Source organism: Micropterus dolomieu, linkage group LG07, assembly GCF_021292245.1.
Source record: "Micropterus dolomieu isolate WLL.071019.BEF.003 ecotype Adirondacks linkage group LG07, ASM2129224v1, whole genome shotgun sequence".
Taxonomy (NCBI): Eukaryota; Metazoa; Chordata; class Actinopteri; order Centrarchiformes; family Centrarchidae; genus Micropterus; species Micropterus dolomieu.
Window position 1 is genome coordinate 4,460,568 of NC_060156.1, and position 11,822 is coordinate 4,472,389.

The following is an 11,822-nucleotide window of genomic DNA, read 5'->3' on the forward strand; positions in this document are numbered from 1 at the left end:
ACATCTCCTCTCTCGGGGGAGGCAGGCCCCGTTTTCCATGCCCGCAGGTTCCAGCTCTGGTGTGGGATTCCCAAGGCCCCAGGAAAACACAGTTTACAACATTCCCACAGTGGTGGCCACCAAATGACTCTCTTCCTCTTCTCCCCTCTTCTGTTTGACTAGGGTTTCTTTTTGCCCGTGTTGTTGTGAGGCAGCGGTTTGGGAAGCTGCCCAACAGTTCCTGGTTCATTTTGTGAGGGGGGCGAGAAGAAGGAAGAAGGAGGAGACCCACAGTCCCTCCGACCCTACCATCCACGACAGCTCCACAGCTTTGTTGCCCATCCAAGACACCCCCTCCCACTCCTAACCACAGGATCTTCTCAGTGGCGGAAAATCCTTCCCATGAGCGGGCCGGCTCTACGGAAGTAATTAAACATGGGTAGTTTGGTGTAATGGACATTGTCATGCTTCCATTAACTGATCCCCAGACTCACAAACTCAGATACACAGCATAATGTCAGTACTGATGAAGAAAAAAGACTCTTTATTCCTAAATGTTCTGTTTTGACATGTAATAGAGCAACAATCAGTCAGTTTTTCATGTTCTTTTCAGTTCATCATGGGAGGACACGCTCCTCCCATCTGTGTATTTTGCTGGTGGAGAAGCAGACAGTGTTGTCAGTGTTTAGATCTTTAGATACAACAGTGAAGACTGACATAAATGAAAGAATAGAATAACATTGAACTAGCAGCTTATTTTTTTAAATAACAAGACCAAGAGTCTACAGTCATTCTAGCGGTTCTGTGAGTGAGTCAGTGCACAGTGGTGTTTAGAACAACATGTAAGCATGTTCACAGTGACAATGCTAACATGCCTATGTCTAGCAGGTATAATATTTCCAATGTTAAACCATCTTAGTTTAGCATGTTAACATGCTAATAATAGCTGATTAGAACTAAATTTGAAGTAGCTGATCGAGGCTAATGGTAATGTCATTATTTTAGCAGGTATTTGGTCCTAAACCAAAGTATTGGACAAAGTGAGATTTTGATGTGTTGACAGCTCAAGATGAAAAGAGGATCACCATACTTGTTATAATTTATCTTGGGGAACATGGACATCTATACCAAATTTGTGCTAGCAAGCTAGCATGACTAAAACTACACTTTAGAAACATCAAATATCTCAGTGTCCTGTTACGTGTGCAGCGGCTTCGGTGTTAAACCAGCACAATTTTGAAGTTCATCAAACTCTGATTCCTGTGAACATTTTCCTTCTTATAATGAGCTGATGATGCTTCATAAAGCCTAATTAGCATTACCTAAAGTGAAGAACAGAACCAGACAATCATAATGGATCTATTTTCCACACCAGGCGCACAGTCCACTAGCTCATTTCCCATCATCAGTGCTAATGAGTGAATATGGATAATATCAGCTTAATCCAATATGCCATTTCTTTGTCCAAGACACCCCCTTAAAGTTTACCCTGAATTCAACTTTCCTTCTCAGTATACACACAGCGTCATTGTTCTTGAAAGTTGGACCATACAGAAAAACTGTAGTACACACGCAATAATGAAACATCTCTCAAATGAGAGGGAACTAATTAAGCCAAGTTACAGACTGTGACAGTAATTACAGAAGCAATCACTTTACATCCTTCCTGCCCTTGCCACATTTCATGACTGCCGGCATCTTTGGAAAAAAGTCAAATTAAGACTCATAAAGCCCCTCTCAGGTTTTTAATTAAAACACACTTTTATGAGTTAAGATTCTTTCAATATTTCCAACCATATACTCCTTAATTATATCAATAAAGCTGAAGGAATTCCCTGTGTGTGTGTTAAGCTAGAGCACTGATTGAGTGGTTTATAGAGTAAGACGTGGCCTTAATGGAGGAAAAGTGCTGCAGTTGTAATGCACATGTGCTGGGTTACAGTATGACAAAAAAATGAAAAAAGATCAATATTTTCAGACTCCATCCACACCCAGGCTTTCCTGTTCAACTGATCTGACGTGAGCTCAAATGGAAAAGGCTGCTTTTCTTGGACTGTCATACAACAAACTCAGTTTCATGTCATCTCCATGACTGACGTGTAACTGCTTTATGTTCGGAGCTTGAACTCTCGAAATAGTTCTTGAATCACACTGGGTCAGAATACCTGTGTGTGTGTGTGTGTGTGTGTGTGTGTGTGTGTGTGTGTGTGTGTGTGTGTGTGTGTGTGTGTGTGTGTGTGTGTGTGTGTGTGGCAGCAGTAAACACGCAGTGATGTGGTCATTGGATGAAACTAAGAGTTCCGGAAAGCCTGAGGAATGAGATCATTGAAATGAAAGCGCTGGTAACAGGCTACTCGCCAGCGCAAGTGCAGGACAGCAGGCCATCTGATAAAGAGGCAGACACAAAGTGATTTTGGTTGGACTACTTAACAACTTACAGGTGAGTTTAAATCTAAACAAACATGCATTTTAGACTCTCTCGGTTTAACCCTAACTCAAATTATATTTGTTAAGCAAACACCATTAACATATGCATACACACACACGCAAATACACACATAAACAGTATTTTATATGAAAACACCAAATCCATGGAAACAACCTTTAATCCACGTCTAAAAGCTGTGGTCGCCTCATGAAGCGAGCTGCACTGCCTTTAACATCCCTTTGCATGCTGGTCCCCAGTTGAAGCGGAACACTGCGGTGATATTAGCAGAGGCTGTTGAGATTTTGATTGCAGTTTGCGGTGCAAATAAACTTAGGAATGAACAACACCATTCAGCTTTTCCAGGCCCAGGAAATAAGAAATAAATCGTTTACCATCTCTGTTATTTTTTGTTGCAATGCACGACCAAAGAAAGTCTCTTTAGTGTTTAAATGCTTTTAATGCTGATCATGATTTGAGGTTCTAGTCACTAATAAAATATAATTTCCTGATGTTTAATATTTTGACTTCAAACGAGTCCGTGAAAGTGCACCTTCTGTGCTTTAAAATGTGTAATGTGTTTTCATCTTGTTCTATCATTTTTTCCCCCAATAAGCTTGGGCTTACTTCTGAATATCACATAGGAAATAAACTCTTATGAGAATTCTCTCTAATAACTCTTTAATAAGTCTGTCTTAGTGAAACATAAGAGAGGGGCTTCCTAAATAAAACGTAACATAAAACGAGTTTAACTTGAAAGAGAAGTCCCTCGCAATGGAAACTACCCACAGGCAGATAGTGGTTTAACCAAACTGTCCAATCCTCTGCTTCACTCTGCACTGGTGCAAAGAGGCCTGTTCTGTGTGTGTGTGTTCTGTTAATGAAAGACCTCGATGATTTCTGAAAGGATGAGGCTCTTGAGGACACACGCTGAGGTCTAGGGCTGAATCTTCTGTAGCAAATTCAGAGGAGGACGACAGAGGATAGACGGAGTGAAACGGAAAGAAAAAAAACGAAGAGGCAAAGGAGAGAACGAGAGACAAGGGCAAAGATGGGAAAGAAAGGCAAAGGGAAGGAGTGATTACTGGGAGACATCGAGATATCTGCCATGCTTGAAAGGAAGACAGTGCCATCTAGAGACCTCATGTGACAGTTGTGCCTTTTTGTGCACACGCATGCTCACAGCATGCTTTTTGTTAATTAATTGTCATTTTAAAAAAAATGAATGATTAAGTCTCTTAATGTAACATTCCAATGAGAGCCTAAATGCTGTTTCAGAGGCTTTTTCTTAAAAAAGAATAATTCTCTGAAACATGTTTGCACAATATATTTCATTCCACCCATGCATTTTTTAGAAAGAAACCCAGTCCATCTTCTTGAGTCTTTACGAGAACTTTTTGGATCGAGATCCCTCTTCTCCCTCGGCCCCTGCGCTCCCTGCTGCTTCCACTCGGGGTTCCCAGGCTCTGCATTTTCCACGGGGCCAGTTGGGTTTACACCAAATTGTGGTTTTCTCAAACTTCATGACATCTTGGCTCATTTATCTGCTTCACAACAATAACAAATGTCCCTCTCCAGAGCTCTATCACCCTGTATTACTTTCTCTGGGAGATGTCATGAGTCACAAGACAACAACAAGGCTGCAGGCATATGAGAAGAGACAGATAGACTTCAATTTAGTGTGCAACACATTGGGAGTGTCCAACAAGCCTCCATATCAGCTAGGTTAAAAAAAACATACTGTATGAGCCCATGAGGCCATGCTACTTGTTCAGTTCCCACTGTATAAAGATTGATTTAGATGTGTACGGACACATTTTTGGAAACAGGAAAGAAACACTCTGGTAGGATTTAATCCTAGACCCAAATGCAGATTACATTCAATCCAATTTTATTTATAGAGTGGTAACATGTGGCTCCAGTGACAGCGAACAATCACTTATCTACCTCTGGGTATCAGAGGTGGAAGGTAACTAAGTAAATTTACTCAAGTACAAATTCGGGTATTTCCATCATATTCAACTTTATACTTCTATTTAACTACATTTGTCTGACAGCTTTATTAACAAATTACTTTGCAGATTACAATTTTTTTCATACCCTTCCTGTCTAGCAAAAACCATGTACCTCGAAATTTGGTAATTCTGAATTTGACTCTGTATGGAAGGATGAAGCGTTACTTTATGAGTTGAGCAACTTCTGAAGTTAAACAAACCATCGAAAACCCTGCTTGGATAAGCTGGGAGAATGCATTGTCACAAAGAAAAGAATATGATGCAACATTAATGAAGCAGTAATATTAATCCAAAAACATCATATATAATACTTAAACACTGACAGTACTTTTACTTTTAATACTTTAGATCAATGTTGCTGATAAAACTTCTTCCACCACTGCTAGGTATGAACCTGTAAAAATAATACATAATGGGGGAATTTCCCTCAAGAGCTGATGAACGAATAGTAAGCTGAAGCTTTGCTGGATCAAAAGCCCTGTGGGTTGTGTTGCCCTGGTGTTGACAGAGGGGTGATTTTCTTTGACTAGATTCAACCAAACCTAAACTCCAGAGATTCTGTCCTCGAAATTGGCTCAGTAATTTTGGACTAGAGCAGATCTTGGAAGGGATTGTGAGGAAGGAAGAAGGGATAATTCTCTCATGGTCACTGAAGGAGATGGCTAACAGAACAGGAAGCACAGAAAGTGATCTTACTTTTAAAGAATTGCCTGGCTTTCTGGTGGTGAGGCCCTCATGTGTAGTTTTAGATAATAAAAAAACATACAGGAGAGAATATAGAATGATTGTACATTTACTGTATGCAAATAAATATGAGATATACAAAGCTAAACGCACCAACAGTGACCAGTAAAAATGTTTGAGAAACAAAGCAAAGCTGTGCAACAGACATGCATAGTAGACACTAGGTACAACAGGCTCACAGAGAAGGCTTTCTGGGTAATTTCTATTCAGCATAAATGCATTTTACTCAAAGAATGTGGTGTGTTAAAAATAAAAGCTTTTCTCCTGCTACCAGTGTTTCTGTTAAGATCCAGGATGTCAGATTGCTCATTTTAAGCTTTTGTTAATTGTTCCTTGTAAAACATTTCTGGTCTGATCAATCTTTGCGGCCATTTTCCAAAACTCAATGTTAAGGCATATGGCAAAAAAAGACAAAGAAAGAAAAAAGATTCCATCACGACCCGGCACCGAATTTAAGTGCATCACGGCAGTGTAAGATGTGTGCTAACCCACTGTCCAGCCCTGATATTGATAGCCATATTAAAGTGCTTTATGCATCAAAAGAAGCAGAATAATTGATGACTTATAATGTAAGTGATACAGTACACAGTATAAACTTAACAATACTGGCATGCAGCACATTTTGCCATTCACTCTGGTTGAGAGTTGGTAAAAGGCCAAAAATCCAAGTTTACATAAAACAGAGAAATTAACTATTCTAAGAGCTGGATCTGTGTAATGGTCCTCTGCCTTGGAACAGGGTATTTAATACATGGCGTGTTTAAGTCATTGCTTCAAACCAAATGACATTCTCACTATGATTGTTAAGCTGCAAAAGAGCTACCAGATTTGGGAAGTCACAAGGCAAACTTTTAGGATACACATATAGTTTCCACAAGTCAGGACATGCAAAGGCTTCTCTGATAACTTTAGAAGCATTTCAATAAATTATTACAGTAATTGGAAGATAGGAGTATAACATAACTGTTAACTTCAAAATGTTTGAAAAATAATATAAGTAACTGTTTATTATAGGAAAATAATAAGCAATTAGCAAATTGGGTTCACAAAAGGCTCTATCCTGGGGGATGAGATTTTCTAAGGTTTGGGTGGGATGAGCTCAGTGGAAGGAGAGAAGGTGGATGGATGGCTGTCATTGTTGGTGAAGCAGGAAGCTCTTGATGGGTTGTGGTAACGGTAACAACGGTATATGGTTCAGACGATTTTTGCCCATCACTCTGCGGATCCTGATGCGACATAGATGTGTCAGCCTACGAGGGGATCCTGAGGAGAGAAAAGGGCAAAGGCGGATCTCTTGAGCAGCTGCAGCAGAACCATATTACAGATGCAGGTACACCATGAGAACAGGGGAGGGCCACTTTTTTCATATCATCACTCAAATTATGTAATTTTCCATTTTTCTTTGCCAGCCATGGTGTTAGTCAGTTAGTCAGCTCCTCGCTTTTGTTGTCTGAGCTGTCAACAAATGGTGATACATAATGTATTTTAAGTGTAACTCTAACCTGCCTATGGATTGTAAACGCAGTAATGTTCCAAATAGGGAAATCAGATTTATTAAGAACATTTATGAGTTGAAATCCTTGGACCAAATGGCAATAAACTGGCAATGTGCCATATGGTCTTTTTTCACAGCAGACCCTTTGACTTGTCACAGGTGTTAATAATAAGATTAGCAATGGCTCCGTTCTATTCTAGTGTCCCAGTAATCATGACAGTGTGACAGTGAGTCAGCAGGCCCAATAGCAGGACCCTGAACCAAAGCAACTAAATGGAATTTAGTCGTTCATTTTACTTTTTACACCTTTTCCTACTGTGTCAGATCAAATGCAGAGTGGCCCACTGATGAAGCGGGGTATAAAAACAACAACAAAGAAGTGGGGCACTGTTGGCTGGGATCAACCTGTCGCATAGGCAATCAAGGCAACTGCCTATGGGGCCCTAATTCAGTCACGTGACATGCGGCTCACACCGGACTCCCTCATACAGACACTGCAAAACCCATTGAATTTTATTGGGATCACCTCTCAACTCAATAAAAAGATAGATATGGACACACACACAAATGAGAAATTATTAGGTGGGAATGAGGTAACCACAACCAACTGACAACGAAACCCCCAACAACCCATTCATCTGATAACTAAAAATCAACTAAAAAACATTACTGTTTCTTTAGAAATTACTTCAGCTTGTGAACAGCAATCAGCCTTGAACAGCGCCCACAGGGATTTTTACTGAACTACCTCCTGACTTTATTAGTTAATAAAATGCCGGTCCTCACTGATGTCTGTATATTCACATATTTTACTCACTCCTCGCCTCCAGGAAGACCTTGAGCGCCTCCGGATCCACCTTCCTCCGATTGGGAGCCTCCAGCTCTGACTCGTCCCAGGGCACGAGGGCCGGGTTGGCTCCGTGGTCCAGCAGCAGGTGGACGAAGGCCACCTCACATCCATGTCGCAGCACAGCATCCAGCAGGCAGGAGGCCAGGCCGCGGGTCAGAGCCTCTTGGCAGACGGGCCCCGTGTAGTTGAAATCAGGCTGAGCACCGGCCTGGAGCAGCAGTCGGAAACAGTGGAGGTGGTGGTAGGCAGCGCTGATGTAGAGAGGACAAACCACCAGAGTGTTGAGGGTGCGGGCACTCAAGAGGAGCCGGGGACCCAGTTGGTGGTCCATGTCTACATCAGCATTGAACCTGGACAGAGGGAGCCATGGACACAGTTTAAAGAGAGAAAAAGTGCGCAAACAATTAATGTGTCTAGTTTTAAAAAGTGGCCAATTTTTTGCTTTTCAGTCTGTTCAGAATGTTTGTTTTGTCAAATATTCATCAATGTGACTACTGTCCCACGTGGCCTGCTGTTGTTGACTGCTGGGACCCTAAGATTGAAAAGATTATTTTTTGTGGATTCTGGGAGAGATGAAAGAAGCTGTTTTTTAAAGTCAGGAAATAACCAAAGTGCTGCCTGAAGCAGTGGAGCACACTGCATCACACAGTTGGCTGTAGATCAGAATGCTGACCCCTAGACAACCCACCGCACAAACAAAACATGAAAGATGACTGAAAGATCGACTGCCACCGGTTTTCAGTAGTGGGGGAGGATATAAACCTACTCTTATTATCAGTGATACACATTCAACCCATATATGAGAAGTCAGAGAAATCTAATGTTTTGGGCTTAACACAGATCACGTTTCAGACTCTCCTAACCTCACCTGATGAGCTCCTGCAGTATGTCCAGCCTCCCCACCCGTGCAGCATGATACAGCGGGGTGCTGCGGTGGTGGCGACTTCCGTTTGGATCGGCTCCGGCTTCAAGGAGGATCCGGACGCAGTCCAGGTGACCGTTAACCACAGCCACATAGAGGGCTGTTTGACCCTTTACATCAACTAGGTCTACCTCGGCTCCCTGGGCGATCAGGTAGGCCACGCAGGCAGCGTGCCCCGCTGTGGCTGCGATCCGCAGAGGGGTACAGGGCAGACAGCCACAGCACCACACGGACTTCTCATTGATACGCCTGGCACCAAGGGAGAGAGGGGAGGGGTTATTAGTTGGATCCCTAGATCAAACATACTGGATCTGTCATGTTTGAGCTTTTGACTTTCTCTATGAATTTTTGTAGAATAAAAGCAGGCCAATGACCACAAAAACACATAAAAAAAAGAAACTTAGCAAAGTCTTAAAATATCATTGCTGTGCGGTTATCACAATTTAAATATTTACAGCAACTACCTGCTAAAATATACTGCCTTCAACACTTCTGCCTCAGCCAAGTTGGGTTAGGCAGGGCAGGGCGAACCCAATAAATTTTATTGAAATAGCAGCATGTTGCAAACCATGTGGGATGGAGATGAACTGGCGTAAGTGAGTAATAATGGGTTGGCTGGGTGTGGAGATTGGGAGCAAGTATGAGTGTGGCGTGCAACCACTGTGGGATTGGGGTTAAGTGAGTGCTGACCATTCTACAATGGTCCTGCCTGGCCCTGAAACTGTGAGCATTAAAAGTTTCATTACCTGTAGGGATAGTAAGCCAATACCCCTCTGGTCATCAACGATAAACCATGAAGCACGCATTGATAAAAGGACATGTTTGGTAGTGCAAGACTGTTTTATGGTAGAGATGTGTATGGACATATTCTGTACAGCAGTGGTTCTCAAAGGGGCCCTTTAGGGGGTCCCCAGCATTCTGCATTTAGCTTGGCTTTTATCATTTGCTTTACACTTATCCTGGTAAAGCACTAACAAAAGCTGTTTGCTACACAAATTCAATTTTACTATTATCATCACTCCCTCCCACCGTTTGAAGCTGTCTTCCTGCAGCAGGTTCCTCAGGGTGTCAAGATCGCCGACGTAGGCTGTATTGTGTAGCCGCATGTCGTCCTGCTCCAGTGGTTTGTCGCAAAACTGCTCCTGGAGCCATTCCTTTAGGTTACGGCCTGGTGAGGAGGACACACAGAAAAACTGTCCAACTATGGCTTGTTGTGCACTTGCCATAAATCATCATTTGTCAACTACGTAAAAATACTGAAATTGCTTGCACGCTTCCAATAGATAGTACATCAGATCTTTTGGGGGTTTTTTTAAGCTAACGTATGGTATATACTCCTTAAATGATTTTTCGGCTCCCACAGCACAGATCTTCATGTTTAGTGAAAATACACCCAGCATTTGTTGAGGACCATGCACTGAGAGCTTCTATCACTGCCTATTATTTTGTTACATGACTGCACAAACGTCCTTGCTGAAGGTGGGAAGATTGCCCAGTTGTGCCTTAAAATTACTCCTCATGTTTCTGGGGAGCTCCTGAAACCTCTGGTGGACAGCTGGCCCTCCTTGGGCTCCTAATGGGACCCACACACAGCAGTTGTAACAAGAGCACCATAAATCAAGACCTCTCTGACGCAGTCTAATGGGAAATTGAACACAAGCTCCCTAGATGTAATTATTGCAGGGCTATAGTGTGGAATTGCATTTCATTGTACAGGAGTATTGTGTCCACCGCTTGTAGTAAATAATGCATATGAGCTCTCTTATCCAAATACATCCATATAACACCATCATTTCTCGGCTATGATAACAAAAATGCAGATTGGCAATTGGCTGCAACCGATCTCTCCCTCCAGACAGACTGTCGTGGACCACACCTTATTACACAGGAGACACCTTTAACAACGCCACACATCTGTATTATTGTTGTCATGCTCACTGAAGTTATTGCACGCACACTGCACGTGGAGCACACACGCGCCCCTGGCAGGAGCGATGACTCATCGTGCACAGTTGATTCAGCCGTGGTTACCTGCAGCAGTGGCACTGGGCAGATCAGAGATGGTAATGAGCGGAGGGAAGTTGATACTGGGCGGCTCGTCTGCATCACCCTCCGGACCGTCGGCCATGCTGCTGAGATGTCACGCCGTCAACCTGAAACTATAGTACTTCGGCGGTGGATCGACAGCGGTTCTCCCCCCCCCACAAAAAAATACACGAAACCCAACGACCGAAATCAGACAAGACACATCAAAATAAACAAACGTGACGGTGCTGATGACGCTGTCTGTTCAGCTCACTGCGCAGCTTCCTGACTGCGCTCAGCCGGACGGATTTAAAGGGGAAACGTCGCTTTAAACGCCCGGACAGCAGTGAGGGGAACATGACCACTGTTTCTGGAGACTTTTAACACCTTATAAAAGGCAGACAAGTCAATTACAAACTGTTAAATACATAGATAAACATAAGCAATTCACACACATGTATGCTTAGTAAAAGAAATACTTTTTATTTTAAAAAACAGTACAGAATTGAACAAAAGCAGGGCAGTAGCCCATAGATGGACAGATGTACAGATTTATTTTATTTGTTAAGCCTATAACCAGTAAAATTAAAATTATATATTGGAATCAGCCCATACATACTTTTTTTTTTTGTAAGATGTAACACACATGTCCTCTGCATCATTTATATTAGCCTAGTTGTTAGAATATTGTGGTCATAACATACAGCAGGAGGATATATAGGCCAATATAACTTATAAACAGATACCAATACAGAAACTACACTCAAAATACTGTCCGAGGCACATTATGGCACATTAGGTCAAAGAGGAATACCAGAAGTGCTCATGATAATGACTTACATGATCAAGGAAAGGAGTTTACTTATTAACTCTTACAGCTTCTACGTACTCTATATCCATGTTTCTGTGTACTCAAGTATTAGGCATTCTGTTTAGCTGCTGGTCGCATGTAGGCAGTAACTGCAGAATGTATACCTTAAGTGCAGTGCCACCCTTCTCTTCACCCGTCATTTTTAGGTGGGTAACACACCAGGGAAGCATGCAGACATGGCTCTATGCTGCCTGATGACAGATGAACCTTCCACACTGAGGACCTGGTGATGCTCTAAAAATAAACCAACAGGTCAACAGTGCCATGCGAGGGGTCGTTTACAGACTTCCAGCTCTGTGAAGACATGGCTGTTTCAAGGAGGATAATTAGACAATTCTGAAATGCCATTAATTAGTTTAATTGTATTTATGAACAGCTAGCAGTGTGTTTGGCTCACAGAGTTGATCACACTTGCAACACTCAGAACAATAACCATTTGATAGTAATTTAATTGAAGCAGAACACAAACAAAGTCAGATTGGAGAGGATATAAGTG

General features: G+C 42.2%; 1 protein-coding gene across 1 annotated transcript; it reads right to left on the bottom strand.

The window, feature by feature from the left end:
* Positions 1 to 4,278: 4,278 nt before the first annotated feature.
* Positions 4,279 to 10,738, bottom strand: asb1 (ankyrin repeat and SOCS box containing 1). The gene is made up of 5 exons (XM_046054898.1): positions 10,462 to 10,738; positions 9,460 to 9,598; positions 8,377 to 8,679; positions 7,476 to 7,858; positions 4,279 to 6,426 (listed from the first exon to the last, which is right to left on the bottom strand). The coding sequence occupies exons 1-5, from the start codon at positions 10,556 to 10,558 to the stop codon at positions 6,296 to 6,298; spliced, it is 1,053 nt and encodes a 350-aa protein (XP_045910854.1). The 5' UTR covers positions 10,559 to 10,738; the 3' UTR covers positions 4,279 to 6,295.
* Between the last annotated feature and the right edge of the window lie 1,084 nt (positions 10,739 to 11,822).

Coding starts and splice junctions, on each gene's coding strand:
- asb1 (XM_046054898.1), bottom strand. CDS start 10,558: ATGGCCGACGGTCCGGAGGGTGATGCAGACGAGCCGCCCAGTATCAAC. Junction 9,599..10,461: donor GCCCAGTGCCACTGCTGCAG/GTAACCACGGCT, acceptor CCTCCTCACCAG/GCCGTAACCTAAAGGAATGG. Junction 6,427..7,475: donor GGTCTTCCTGGAGGCGAGGA/GTGAGTAAAATA, acceptor TTCTCTCCTCAG/GATCCCCTCGTAGGCTGACA.